The sequence below is a fragment of the Colias eurytheme genome, chromosome 6, assembly GCF_061535395.1.
Source record: "Colias eurytheme isolate Ceu_HAF_F1 chromosome 6, ilColEury1 Martin Lab GWU primary, whole genome shotgun sequence".
Lineage (NCBI taxonomy): Eukaryota > Metazoa > Arthropoda > Insecta > Lepidoptera > Pieridae > Colias > Colias eurytheme.
This window is the reverse complement of record NC_142985.1, coordinates 5,764,733-5,778,528: the sequence shown is the minus strand read 5'-3', so window position 1 is coordinate 5,778,528 and position 13,796 is coordinate 5,764,733. Positions and strand designations below refer to the sequence as shown.

At 33.4% G+C, this 13,796-nt stretch overlaps 3 protein-coding genes across 3 annotated transcripts; 1 reads left to right on the top strand and 2 right to left on the bottom strand.

Moving 5' to 3' along the window:
* Window positions 1-3,565: 3,565 nt before the first annotated feature.
* Dbp73D (putative ATP-dependent RNA helicase Dbp73D) lies at window positions 3,566-9,639 on the top strand. The gene is made up of 7 exons (XM_090102719.1): window positions 3,566-3,736; window positions 3,879-4,197; window positions 4,940-5,221; window positions 5,411-5,588; window positions 5,710-6,361; window positions 8,985-9,165; window positions 9,395-9,639. The coding sequence occupies exons 1-7, from the start codon at window positions 3,714-3,716 to the stop codon at window positions 9,614-9,616; spliced, it is 1,857 nt and encodes a 618-aa protein (XP_089958845.1). The 5' UTR covers window positions 3,566-3,713; the 3' UTR covers window positions 9,617-9,639.
* Window positions 7,039-8,972, bottom strand: LOC149907676 (KRAB domain-containing protein 2-like). The gene is made up of 2 exons (XM_090102720.1): window positions 8,507-8,972; window positions 7,039-8,395 (listed from the first exon to the last, which is right to left on the bottom strand). Exons 1-2 carry the CDS (start codon window positions 8,592-8,594, stop codon window positions 7,434-7,436), a joined length of 1,050 nt encoding a protein of 349 aa, XP_089958846.1. The 5' UTR covers window positions 8,595-8,972; the 3' UTR covers window positions 7,039-7,433.
* A 1,344-nt stretch (window positions 9,640-10,983) lies between the features above and the next one.
* LOC149907674 (uncharacterized) lies at window positions 10,984-13,492 on the bottom strand. The gene is made up of 4 exons (XM_090102717.1): window positions 12,880-13,492; window positions 12,623-12,794; window positions 12,403-12,550; window positions 10,984-12,301 (listed from the first exon to the last, which is right to left on the bottom strand). Exons 1-4 carry the CDS (start codon window positions 12,983-12,985, stop codon window positions 11,696-11,698), a joined length of 1,032 nt encoding a protein of 343 aa, XP_089958843.1. The 5' UTR covers window positions 12,986-13,492; the 3' UTR covers window positions 10,984-11,695.
* Between the last annotated feature and the right edge of the window lie 304 nt (window positions 13,493-13,796).

Sequence of the window (13,796 nt, the reverse complement as noted above, 5' to 3'; positions counted from 1 at the left end):
TGTTCGTTGTTCGTTGTTCGTTGTTCGTTGTTCGAGGTTCGATGTTCGATGTTCGATGTTCTATGTTCGATGTTCGATGTTCGATGTTCGATGTTCGATGTTCGATGTTCGATGTTCGATGTTCGATGTTCAATGTTCGTTGTTCGTTGTTCGTTGTTCGTTGTTCGCTGTTCGCTGTTCGTGTTCGTTGTTCGTTGTTCGTTGTTCGTTGTTCGTTGTTCGTTGTTCGATGTTCGTTGTTCGTTGTTCGTTGTTCGTTGTTCGTTGTTCGTTGTTCGTTGTTCGGTGTTCGTTGTACGTTGTTCGTTGTTTGTTCATCGTTGTTCGTTGTTCGTTGTTCGTTGTTCGATGTTCGCTGTTCGTTGTTCGTTTTCATGTTCGTGTTTGTGTTTGTGTTTGTGTATGTTCACATTCACATTCACATTCACATTCACATTGTTCGTTGTTCGTTGTTCGTTGTTCGTTGTTCGTTGTTCGTTGTTCGTTGTTCGTTGTTCGTTGTTCGTTGTTCGTTGTTCGTTGTTCGTTGTTCGTTGTTTGTTGTTCTTTGTTCGTTGTTCGTTGTTCGTTGTTCGTTGTTCGTTGTTCGTTGTTCGTTGTTCGTTGTTCGTTGTTCGTTGTTCGTTGTTCGTTGTTCGTGTGTTCGTGTTCGTCTGTTCGTGTTCGTGTGTTTGTGTTCGTGTGTTCGTGTTCGTGTGTTTGTGTTCGTGTGTTCGTGTTCGTGTGTTCGTGTTCGTGTGTTCGTGTTCGTGTTATTGTGTTTGTGTGTTCGTGTTCGTGTTCGTATTTGTGTTCGTGTGTTCGTGTTCAAGTTTATGTTCGTCTGTTCGTGTGTTCGTGTTCGTGTGTTCGTGTGTTCGTGTTCGTGTTCGTGTGTTCGTGTTCGTGTTCGTGTTCGTGTGTTCGTGTTCGTGTGTTCGTCTGTTCGTGTTCTAATGCTACGGCCACACTACCTTATGCTACGGCCACACTACCTTACCGTCTACCGGGCTGTTACCGCAATAATTATGGCATTAAATTACCTTCTAAATTACTGCATGGTGTGGTTACACTAGAGTTTACCTAGATATGCCGGTAATTATTGGCATTTACCGTAGCAAAAAAAATATTAGTTAATAATTAATACTTTTTCAAATCATCTATTGTACTTGGAAATGATAAATTTTGTTTGATCCGACGCCACGCATCATTGTGTACACTGCGATTTTTATAGTTCTTCTGTTGGGTAGTACATGAAGTACGATAATTATTTGTATGATACAAATAATTATCGTACTTCATGGACAGGTCCCGCCCACTTAGTGATGCCTACACAGAATTATTCAATGATGGGTCGATAGATTAAAATAATCGATAGAAATACTCTATAAAATATATCCACATACATCTCACTACATAGTATAAAACAAAGTCGCTTTCTCTGCCCCTATGTCCCTTTGTACGCTTAAATCTTTGAAACTACCCAACGGATTTTGATGCGGTTTTTTTAATAGATAGAGTGATTCAAGAGGAAGGTTTATATGTATAATAACATCCATTAAATAGTGGAGAAGTACTGTTATTTATGAGGTTTCTAATGTGATGTCGTATAAAATTACATTTTTTCCGCTTACATTACAAACGCAGGCTGAACCCTACGAGTTTTATCAAAATAATGTACTAAGTATTATACACATTGAAAAGGTCTACAGAAAAGTCCGTGATGGTATATGTCTACCTCTTATGGATAACCCACAATAACTTTTTTTTGTCATTTACTTTTTACGACAAATAATGGCTAATTTTCGAAGCGATTTTAACCAATACAGCATTAATCATTAACCAATTAAATACCTTGAATACATTGTTCATTTAATATAGATCTATATGGCCCTTTACACCGTATGATTTAAGTGAATATTTTCGAAGATATTACAGATTTAAAAATGCGGGACGTAGCGTTTGCGGCGGTACCGGCCGGCCGCCATTGCACCCGTGCGAAGCCGGGGCGGGTCGCTAGTTATGTTATATAATTTAAACGTAAAGACAACCAAATTGTAAGATAGAAACCAATAAATAATACTTAAAATATTAGTTTAGTTTAGTTTTAACCTACAATGCATACAGTGCGACACAAAAGAGATGAAAATAAATGAGGGCGCCACCGTCGCTCATATAGCAACACTGATACTGCGACGCAAACGATCTTGATACTATAGAATAAAAATCCAAAAATGTATATAATATAATCTAAAATAAATACCGCGATTTAAACCGTTATAATTGTTTCAGTGTAGCAATAGTGTAATTTAAGACAAAAATACATTAGTATTTTAATTGACCTACCTAGGTCAAATTTTACTTAAATGTATTTGGAACTAGCGGTCCGCCCCGGCTTCGCCCGTGGTACATATTTACGTTTTCTCTATATAAGAACCATCCTCGTACTTCAAGGAATATAATAAAAAAAGAATTATCTAAATCGGTTCAGCCGTTCTCGAGTTATGCGCTTTCCAACACATTTTGCGATTCATTTTTATATATAAGATTAGTTATTTTATAAAAATCGGTCAAGTGTTTAGACTGCAGAAGCGCACATAGAATCAAACATACAAACAAACAAGCATACATGCAGCTCAAACACATTACCCTCTTTCTGGGTCTGTCGGGTAGAAAAAAACAAGGCGATTTGAAAACCACATATTTTTATTTTTTTTGTAGATAAATTTTGTACATTAATATAATTCATCAAAATCTAAATATTCTACTCCTTCAAAGGACTGATCATCACTCTGTTTTGAAGTACTGGCAAGAGGGTACGGGGCATCTTCAGTATCTGTAAATATGATACAGTAAATATGATTTTTTTTCTTATGGTTTGATTGATTAATAGATAGATAGCTGTATGAAAACAGTTATCACTATACTATGTAGTAAAATCTATACTAGGTACTTTATTTGAGGCTGGTTGGATTGGATATAACTTCTTGACTCAAATTGTGCTGGTCGCACTATAAAAACTAGTTTTTGTTTACATACAAATAACCTCAAATTAATTTGCGAAAACGTAATAATCGCCATACATACATACATTAAACACTCGTTACTAATGGAATATTCTATTTTACGTAGTACTGAGCAAAAATAAATGGAATCTCACCGGTATATTCTGCTGTACGTTTGTAAACGTTTTCCAAATCAGTCAATAAATTTCCAGCTTGAAATTCGGACAAACACCGAATAAAAACTTTATACACCACATCACGGACACCGCTACGTTTAACCTTTTTCATGATGTCTCCTTTTTTATTTAAATTTCTTGTTCTAAATAACAATTTTATCTCAATAATTCTCCACTTCACGAAAAAAACAACAAATTTTTATTCAACTTGACAGCTACATTGCCAATTCAGGGTTGCCAGGTAATGAAAAACGAATTAGTTCCAAAATAATTAATTTCATCTCTTTTATGTCGTACTATAGATATGTGGTCTTATTATTACATATCGTGCATAATGCATATCTTATTAGTACGTTTACGTTGTGGACAGACTATATACTCTTTGACGAATGACGAGTAATGTCACTTTTGACTTGTGAGAAAGAAAACAAATCAATGTGATGTGGGCAAATAGGTTATGTGTTGAAAAACTTATGTTTTAAATCAAAATATTGTTTAGAATATTACCATATTATCAAATTACTCAAGGTGCAGCTGCCTAAACTGAACAAAAATGGATTTATTTATAATCAATAGGTCTGTGTTAATTTTGTGTCCGTTATTTTATGGTCTTTGTGGTTTAAGTATTTATTCCCTAAGTTATGTACTATTCTAAATAAAGCATATCTTTAAAAATCTACTTACTAAGTCTACTCACTTTATAATTATTGCATTTCAGATATAAAGGAACCGACGATAATAACGATGTCTCAGAATCCTTACATCTGCAAAGGCTCAAGGAACAAATTGAAGAAAGAAAAAAAGTCTCTGCTAAAAAAGTTTCAGTCGACGTATCATCATCAACATTGATCGTAGAAGTATTAAATGAATCAAAAGAAAATTTGGACCTCCCAGAAACTAACACAAATAGTATAGAAATTAAGTCTCAACCAGATATTGAAAAAACTTTGAAAACTGAAGTTAAAAAAGATGAAATAAATAAACGTATGACCGATTTCCAAGTATTGGGTAGTAGTGATTTTGAAAAAAAACCTCAGGTATAGATTTTTTTTATTTAGTGATTTAAAAAATTTTGAACTCTTTGAAATAAGTGAATTTGAATCATCAAGTACCTATATCAAATTTGAACTGTAGTTACTGGAAAAAATAATTATGATCCTTATCCATGGACGTATAAAAAAAGACGGACGGTATATCGCCTAAACATTGAGTGAAGCCTAGTAATGGCGGCGAAACATCCATGTGTGTGTGCCATGTTGCCATGGCAACAGCTGTCCTGTTGACAATGGCGGCTGTATTTTTTTCTATAAATTTTGCCGTAATAATTTTGTCATTAAAACATAAAAGAAATAACTTGCTTCCCTGTGGAATGTAATCCCTTGTGTTTTGTTATTTAAAATTGTACTGTTGCGACACCATTTAACGACGCAAGACGGCATTTTAAATATTTTTTGTGAAACAGTGACGCAGTTAATCAGTCGGTAGTTCACAACGTAATGGCGGCCGACTAGCTTACTATGGTGAGAGTGTGTGCGTGTTTATTGTCTTTACACGATCGCTAGCTTACTATGGTGGCTTCACGTTGTTTGTTCGTAATACGGCGTCCGTCTTTTTTTATACGTCCATGTCCTTATCATTAAATATTTTACCAATATTTTGGTTTTTGAAATAAAATAGACTAAAATCCAGGTACTTGTATCATTTACATTTATGGCAATAAATAGTAATAAACTGTCATTGGCTGAAATATGAAAAAATGTATTATTTTTCTTTCTTCAGGTTGAACGAGTCTTACCATACTGGTTGTCACATGCATACAGTGTATCGAAAAACCTGCAAAAGCTAACTTGCAAAGTGGAAGAACAAGCTTGGTTACACAATATACTAAAGGAGAATTTGGCTAGAGAAGGTGTCACTCATTTATTTCCAGTCCAAGAGCAAGTTATACCATTTATACTACAGGAACATAAGCTACCTGCTCCACTGTGGCCTCATGATGTTTGCGTCTCCGCCCCAACAGGCAGTGGCAAAACACTATCTTTTGTTCTGCCAATAATACAGGTAAAATAATTATAAATTAAAACCAGAGATAGAAAAAAGACAATTAAATAAACCATAGTTAACACTTATTATACCTGTGAACTTGTCATAATTATTTTGTTCCACCCTATAATTAAATATCAATTTCGAATTTCTACACATGTGCTTAAGATTTCGCTTCTTCTTAAATTATTTAACTCTTTCTTTTAGACACTTATGCCTGAATTAGGACATCACATAAGAGCTCTTATTGTGCTACCTGTTCAAGAACTGGCTGCTCAAGTTGCTGCAGTGTTTAGAAAATATTGTACAAACACTGGGCTTAAAGTGGCCTTGTTAAGTGGATCCATACCATGGCAGAAAGAACAACAACAAATACTTAGATATAGTAAGGACCTAAATATATTCTAGTAGTATATAAACTGTTAAGTTATACATATTTTATTTATATTAAATATATTTTATGTTTAATAATGAAAAATGTTTAATATCTCTATTTTATTTCACAGCTGATACACATGGATGGATAAGTGAAGCAGATATTATTGTATGTACGGCAGGTAGATTAGTAGAGCACCTACAAAATACTGAAGGATTCTCATTAAAATACTTAAAATTTCTTGTAATAGATGAAGCTGACAGAATTATGGACAATATCCAAAATGATTGGTTGTATCACTTGTATAAACACATAAAACTGGAAGGGCATGCAACAAATAAAATTGCACATCCAAACTGGGATTTCATCTGTGATACAAAAGCACCACCACACAAGCTTTTATTTTCAGCAACATTATCTCCTGATCCAGAATTGTTAGAACAGTGGGGTCTATTTCAGCCTAAACTATTCTCAGTTGCTCCTATATCAGACTCGTTAAATAAACTTCAAATCAAAAAGTATACAACTCCAGATGAATTACAGGAACAGTTTGTATTGTGTTCCACTGAAGAAAAGCCTCTTGTACTATATCATTTTCTGGTTGAACAAAAATGGGATAAAGTTCTATGCTTCACAAATTCAGGTCAATCAGCTCATAGATTGACAGTGCTTTTAAATAATTGGGCACAGAATCAAATAAAAATAGCAGAATTATCTGCATCATTAGATAGATCATCAAGGGATAATGTTTTGAAGAAATTTAAGAAATGTGAAATTAATGTGTATGTATATGATTTTTTATTTTTATTTTATTTATTTATATTACTAGCTATTCTCCACGGTTACCACATTGAATCACATTGCTCGGCTCCTATTGGTTTTAGCGTTATGATATAATATAGCCTAAATGCTGTCTCGAATTGTTATTCATACAAATTTTGAAGAAAATCCATGTAGTACTTACTATTTGAGTTTAGCCCGGATATGCATCAGAGAAACAGGTAAAAATTCTAAACGCTCCAAATATTTAAAAAAATATATATTTAAATTTTAATGTACAGTTTTAACTGTTTTACGATTTTATTATATTTTATTATTTTTGTTTTTGCACTGGTTTACAAATACATTTTTGAAAATTCTAGCCTCCAATTAAAGATTCCCGTGTCACAATTTCCTTAAGAGATATTCGTAAATATTATGTTATGTATCATCATCGGAATATCATAATTGTAATCTATAGATGAAAATTGCATTTTTTGCCATGCAAACCAACTTTTTATGATTCCTGTATACTCTGTTTCGGAAAGTCAACAAATTCTCCTCTTATATTCTGTTTGTCCGAAGGACTACGGTCTACTTTAGGAACGCTAATAATGACCATTCAACCAATACACAGTTGTGGTAGTTTTTTTTGCCATATTATTTACCATTTTCTCGGCAGCTAGTTTTGTTTCTTTGAGAGTTTCATTTTGTTTGAATATTCACTTTTCTTAAGAATCTTTGAACCATAGCCTTCATCCAATAATTCACAAATCGCAAAAAAATAAATAAATAGCAAACATCGTATGTTCACATAGCCTGCACTTATATGCCCCAGTACAGCCATTTTGTACATACAGCAAAAGTGAACTTCTACTCTTGGTCCGCTTACTCCTCAGTTTTTGGTTTTTGTTGTCATCTTGAACTTAAAAATTATAACATGACTCCAATACAATATTTGGATCCCATTCAATTTGATCAGGAACTTCAATATATATTTAAGTTCGTCATTTTTAATCTCTAAATTTACAGGATTTATAGCTGAATCCACAAGATGTTGTTTTTGCTACTGAATTCTTGCTGCTTGAGGTTTTGTTATTGTTCTTCTGTTTTAACGTTACTAAGAATTGAAATAGGTGTACCCAAATCATTTAATCCAGATTTGGGATTACAGCCAAATAAAGCTTTGTATGGAGATCTTCCAAGGATGTGATGAAATGAAACATTTTTTTTGTATTGAACATGATGGCATCCTACAGACCAATTTGTCGAGTTGTTGTCATTCATCCACGTCTTCAACATATTGTCAACATCCTGGTTGCTTCTTTGTTCACTGACCTCTACCTGTTTCTGAGGACACCTAGGGCTCCCATGAACTATTTTACACTCAGGCCATATTGTAGTTAATTCTTCGATAATTTTTTCCGTGAATTCACGTCCGTTATCAGATTGCAAGATGTAAGGTGCTCCAAAAATCATAAATATTTTCATTAACTCTATTGCTACTTCCTGTGCTGTTTTAGTTTTAAGCGGCCGAAGGCTAACGAATTTTGTGGCATCGTCTTCGTAATTCAATAACCACTTGTACTCGTCATCGGGACAAGACTGAAAGTCTATCAAATCTACCTGCGCTCGCATATTGAAATCCTGAGATACAATTGGCTTTGTTACTATACCTTTTTTGGGTAAGGCCTTTTTCATTTCACAGGTAGGACAAAGATCAAGAAATATTTCTATTGCTTTTCTTGGTATATAATATCTTGACTTGATAGCATGTATCATTTTGTCTCGTCCACCATGACCGCATGCATTATGGACTTCTTGTAATGTTGCAAAATATTCACTTGTAGATATTATACGCACCGTCGGGTCATCAGGAGATTTCCTTTTAAATATTAAAAAATCTTCGTTAGCTATTTCCTTAATATCATACTTTGATATCCAGTAATAATCCATAGATGTCCTGGCTTGCTTAAAAACCATGGACACCCTAGCCTTTCGAACATTGTTTATAACCTCTGAAATTCTTTCGGTAGTCCATGGTTTTCTTTGGGATCCTGAAACAGTAACAACATAATAAATTGTTGTTGTGTTCACGTTATCAAGTAATAAGTTAACAAGACCAAATTCTCACAAATAAACGAAACAAAAACAATGAACTTAGGTACCTTGATTTTGTTGTTCGTATACAGCCAGTTTCGACTCAAATTTTTCTTTAAAAGTAGCCGGCTGCGGCGTAATAATAGGTAAATCCATGCTATCAAACTATTTTAATACGAATAAAGCACTTGTAAATTAAATAAAAAATCAACACTGCCATCTGTACGAGATGTTTGACGCCATATTTGTTTTGGAGACTACTAGCGCCGCAGTGGGAAAAAATAAACTAAATTTCAATTACTTGACTGATTTTACATCCGCTCTAATCAAAGGGCTATCCGGCTATGTTTGATTCCGCTAACTAGTTAGACGTTGAACTTGAGTGACATTTCACGCTTGTTATAGCAACTTCTGCCTTGTCATTTAAATTGATTGACGTCAATCAATGAATGTGCTAGTCATTCAATCAAATAGCAAGTTTCACCAGATGACGGTGACTTATTGTACATTCATAAAAATATCCTAAAATATGTTTTTTTTTTACAGTATTATAAGCACTGACGCTTTAGCAAGAGGAATTGATATACCAGATTGTAATTATGTAATATCATATGATCCTCCTAAGAATATAAAGACCTATGTACATAGAATAGGACGAACTGGCAGAGCTGGTAACCTAGGGAATGCAGTTACTATCTTAGTTCAAAACCAAATGCAGATGTTTAAGGTATTGCAAAGTTATATTCTTTCCTTTTAGTACCTATAGTTTCTCTTAATAAAGCAATTCATAGTTTGCACTTAAATCTCAGTTGTTTTTAATGACGAAAATCGACAGCTAGGTATATTATAATACTTCCAATAGTTGCAGAAATTAATACCTACTTAACTTTTTATTGAATACAAACAAAAAAATAGTAAATAATCAACATCATTTTTATATTCATTAATAATTCCAGGAAATACTGCAATCCGGAGGCAAGGCGGAAATCCCACAAATAGAAGTTACATCAGACAAGTTAACACCTCTAATTGCTAGTTATCAGTTAGCTATTTCCTCAACGAAACAGTCAATATACGTTGAAAATAATACAAAGGTTAAAAAATCCATCGAATTAAAGAGAGGAGCTAAAACAAAATCGCGAAAACGAAAACATAGCGAAAGCAAGAATACCAATTAACTGTCAATAAATCTTAAATAAGTTATGAAAATAAGATGTTTTATTTTTATCTCCAACTACCTACCTACCTATCTACCTATCAAATCGTCATTTATAAAAATATGACTAACTATAATAACCGCAACCTTGCTGAATTGCTTGCTCTTTCTAAATAGTCGGAGGCACTATATTTTTTATTTCTCTATTATTTTTAATAAGTTAGTAAGGAGGCATTGGGAATGGCCGTCGTTTGACCCCCCCCCCTCCCCTCCTACACAGTCAGCTGACCCTCCCCCACCACTACACAATTAGCTCACCCCCACCCTTGAGTATTTACCAAACGGCAAACTACACGAATTATTTTAAAAATACTGATGGTCCATGTTCGGCATAATTTTCTTAGGCTATACACCTATCTAATAATAAATAAATATGGAGTAAATAAATAATTGTATTCATAATGGGCACAAATTCGAATTAAATCTGTCCATTACAAGTGGGTCTAAATCGAGTCAAAAGGCATACCCAGCCTTTTTTTTAACATTGGGAAATGCCTTTACGCATCCCCCTCTGCAGTTTTTCTGCGTGAGAGGGTATGTGGGACTCGCGAGAAGCCATACCCACTAAAACCCAACGGTAGCCACCGTTCACCTTCGGCGGCAGGGGTTAACAGCCAGGCCTTATATACCCTAACCGCGTACGTGGAGAGTGCCGCGACTTACCCAAGCCCGTAAGGTATCGTCGGTATCAAAAGATAATGCCGCCCTATTGCCGGGCAAAAGGCATATAGCCTCCGGGTGAAGCTAATATATGCGTGTTACAAAGCGTGCACATCTTTAGGTGAATATTGCACTAGGCGCTGAGCACTTTTGTGAGCCTGAATTACACTATGTTGCTTAGTACATAGCAAGTCGCTATTTTGTTTGCGGGAAGGGCTGCTTCTATATTCATTATTATGTGCTTCTGGCTACATATCTATACTAATATTATAAAGCCCAAGAGTTTGTTTGTTTGAACGCGCTAATCTCACGAACTACTGGTCCGATTTGAAAAATTATTTCGGTGTCAGATAGTACATTCGAGGAAGACCAAAAGGAGCGGAGCCACGCGGGTGAAACCGCGGAGCGCAGCGAGTAGTAATATACTTTTATTAAGAAAATAATGAGATTCAATTGAAAAGTAAAAGACAAAAACTATTTTAAAAAATATATTTATTTCTTTAGTATCACATACTACTTGTCATGTTAAAAACTTGTTACAAATATTATATCAAAGTGTGTAGATGAATAGTAATATATGTACATGAAATATTTCATAGCAAGATTTACAAGTTCTATAAAATAAAGCGATTTTAAAAATGTTTATACAAATTTAAAATATACGTATTCATAATATTATATTCTTATAGATGTTCATTATATTTTGATAATATGTATATCTAAAATCTAACAGAGTTCAATAAAAACTTATTCATAGTGAGGCCATCCATATTCTATTCTTTTGAATTCATTTCATGTTGATTGGTTAATTTGATTCATTTTCTTGGAAAAAATTAGGTAATGAAGGATAATAATCCTAAACTCACTCACATATTGTCTGTTCTAATCTGTGGTTCTAATTCTTTGTGAAACATAGCTGGGAAAAGCTGACAATAAAAAATAAAAATTTAAATATTTCCTACATCAGCATGTTGTATTGAGAAATTCCCATAGGACCTTATATTTGTGTTTTTAAAATATGACAAAGGCCTCATATTTTAAATATACTTTGTTCAACAGTTTTTTTATAGTTAGTAAAACTTAGTAATTATTTACATTATGCAACTGCAATCCTTATAACAATACTGTCTGTGTGATGTCATTATAGCTATTATTAAGTTTTACAATGAACCTATTTTTTACATTGACTAGTATTGGTTTAACGGTAATGAACACCATGCGTTAGTAAGGAGGCAAGTAAACATATTTATAACACTACTTGGTGGGGCTTGAATTTTCAATAGAATTATAAAGTATAAACATTGTATAACAGCAAAGCTGCAATATGTCTTCTATTATCTAAGCATTTATATAAAATATTAGAAAAATACAAATAATTTAACTAAAACTGGATAAGATCTTCACTTGGTTTGTCTATTGTCTCTTTGCTAGAATTTAAACTATGGTTACTAGAATGAGCAATAGCATCATCACTGTGTTTCGGTGAAATTTTTCTCCTGGGGGGAATAGGTGCTACATCTAAAATACTGTTTTGACCTAAAATTTTTCCTTGCTCAGTGAATGTGTTAATATCCTTTTTCATATCATTTCTTCTGCTGCTTGGTGACAATTTTGTTCTTACAGGAGGACTAGGTGCAGTCCTTGAGTATAGAGGTCTGTTATCAAAAATAGATACATCAATGGGATTTAAACTAGCTGTTAAAATTGATGTTTTGCTCTTTTCCAAAGAGTACCCTTGGTTATCTGTCTTTGGTTCATTATCTAGATCATTGTTAGTATAAAATATTGCTTTATTTTGATATTCAGATCTTAAATGTCTATGAGCTTGGACGTCTGATTTACTCCTTTCTAGAGTAAATGCACCATTGGTATGAAGATGACAGCTAAAGGAGCTAGTGTTAACTGTGCAAGCTGGTACCGTAGAGAATGGTACCGAAGGTGCCCACAAACAAGCACCATCATTCCGTGGAACAAGAAGAAGGGGATCCTGAAACAATAGGGAATGTTTTTTTAATGAAGAATTAGATATTGAATAATCTTTGTAAAAAGTATCATTTTTTATTCAGCGATACATAATTACATTATTACCTTGCCAGTTATAGAATAAATCTTTGACTGAAGGGCATGTAACTGATTACGTAAGTACTCATATGAACACTGTCTTAACTTCAATACCCATTGCACCACATTATCTTCACTTCGAGCAGCAAAAATATGACGCTTGTCTGGTTCGTCACTACAAAATATATCAACATTTATTTTGTTGGTAATATTGCAAAATGCTCAATATATTTTAATTCACACTTACATAAAAGAAATTGAGAATGAGAATGAAATGTGATGTCCATGTTCCATTTGGACAGATGAGTTTTCCATGACAAAAACTCCGGCTGGGGTTTTTGTGTCAAAATTTCCCATTTCATTTATTTTAAAATAAAATAAGTAGTTGTTTATTAATCTAAACCATCTTTCTTTGTATGCTAAAATAACATTAAATAAGGAATAAAAATATATAGCTACAAATGACACCAAAAAATATGTATTTTATTCTTATCAGTATATCACCTGTTTGATTTCGATAATTTCCTGATATTTTTTTGTAATTTAATCTACCTTCCATAATGCAAGGCTTGTCGCTCAGAAGAGCGAGTTCTTTTAGATTGCATTTCATGAGTTCAGTTAATTGTGAGATTTCTATAAATATTTCTTCTTCTTTTCTTTGTTTAAAAGCACCGCCAAATCAGGGGACTGTGCTTATATAATGTGTATAATTATAGTTTGGATTCTAGGTAATGTTATCTGAATTTGATATTTAATATGAAGACCAATTTTATTAAAATTTTGATTGTTTCGTTCGTATAAGCACACTCAGTTTTATTATGTCGTTCAACAACTTAGAATCTAATAAAGAAAAGTCGACTTCATATTGATAGTCTTGTTTATGTTTTAAAATAATATAATACACATTGCTAGGAAATTTCAAAGGATTTTTCTTACGAATATCGCAATTCGTGACGAGACAATGCACATTTTGGGAAAATATTAAGATCTTAGAGCACAACACACGGATGTTTTTATATTTAGATTGAATAATAATCTCTTTTGAATTACGCAATTAAATAAAATGCCTCCCTATTTCTAACTTTAATATCAAGAAAAAATAAAAATAGGTAGTAAATACAGTACGGTCAATGGTCATTGCTCACTGTGTAATGTCAATGTCATATTTTTTTTATTCATAACCAATAGATAATAAAGTATTACCAGAGCAGACAGATAACCAAATAAAAAAAAATCTCGCTTCGAAAGAAGTCCCACGGTAAATATGGCGAGGATCAGTGGATCCGATCGCATCGTGAGGATGCTCCACGGGTACTGTCGCGTCCATAACTCAATTACTAATAAAATAATATATTATTGGTTAAACATTATAAATGATATTATTATGTATCAGTACTAGTATAGTATAATATATCAAAATA

What these genes read in the sequence shown, in the direction of transcription:
- LOC149907676 (XM_090102720.1), bottom strand. Translation starts at nt 8,594, where the DNA reads ATGGATTTACCTATTATTACGCCGCAGCCGGCTACTTTTAAAGAAAAA. An exon ending in ATACGAACAACAAAATCAAG is followed by an intron (nt 8,396 to 8,506) that starts GTACCTAAGTTC and finishes TTACTGTTTCAG; the next exon opens with GATCCCAAAGAAAACCATGG.
- LOC149907674 (XM_090102717.1), bottom strand. Translation starts at nt 12,985, where the DNA reads ATGAAATGCAATCTAAAAGAACTCGCTCTTCTGAGCGACAAGCCTTGC. An exon ending in AAATTATCGAAATCAAACAG is followed by an intron (nt 12,795 to 12,879) that starts GTGATATACTGA and finishes ATGTTATTTTAG; the next exon opens with CATACAAAGAAAGATGGTTT. An exon ending in TTTATTCTATAACTGGCAAG is followed by an intron (nt 12,302 to 12,402) that starts GTAATAATGTAA and finishes CTATTGTTTCAG; the next exon opens with GATCCCCTTCTTCTTGTTCC.
- Dbp73D (XM_090102719.1), top strand. Translation starts at nt 3,714, where the DNA reads ATGGATTTATTTATAATCAATAG. An exon ending in ACAACAAATACTTAGATATA is followed by an intron (nt 5,589 to 5,709) that starts GTAAGGACCTAA and finishes TTTATTTCACAG; the next exon opens with CTGATACACATGGATGGATA. An exon ending in ACCAAATGCAGATGTTTAAG is followed by an intron (nt 9,166 to 9,394) that starts GTATTGCAAAGT and finishes TAATAATTCCAG; the next exon opens with GAAATACTGCAATCCGGAGG.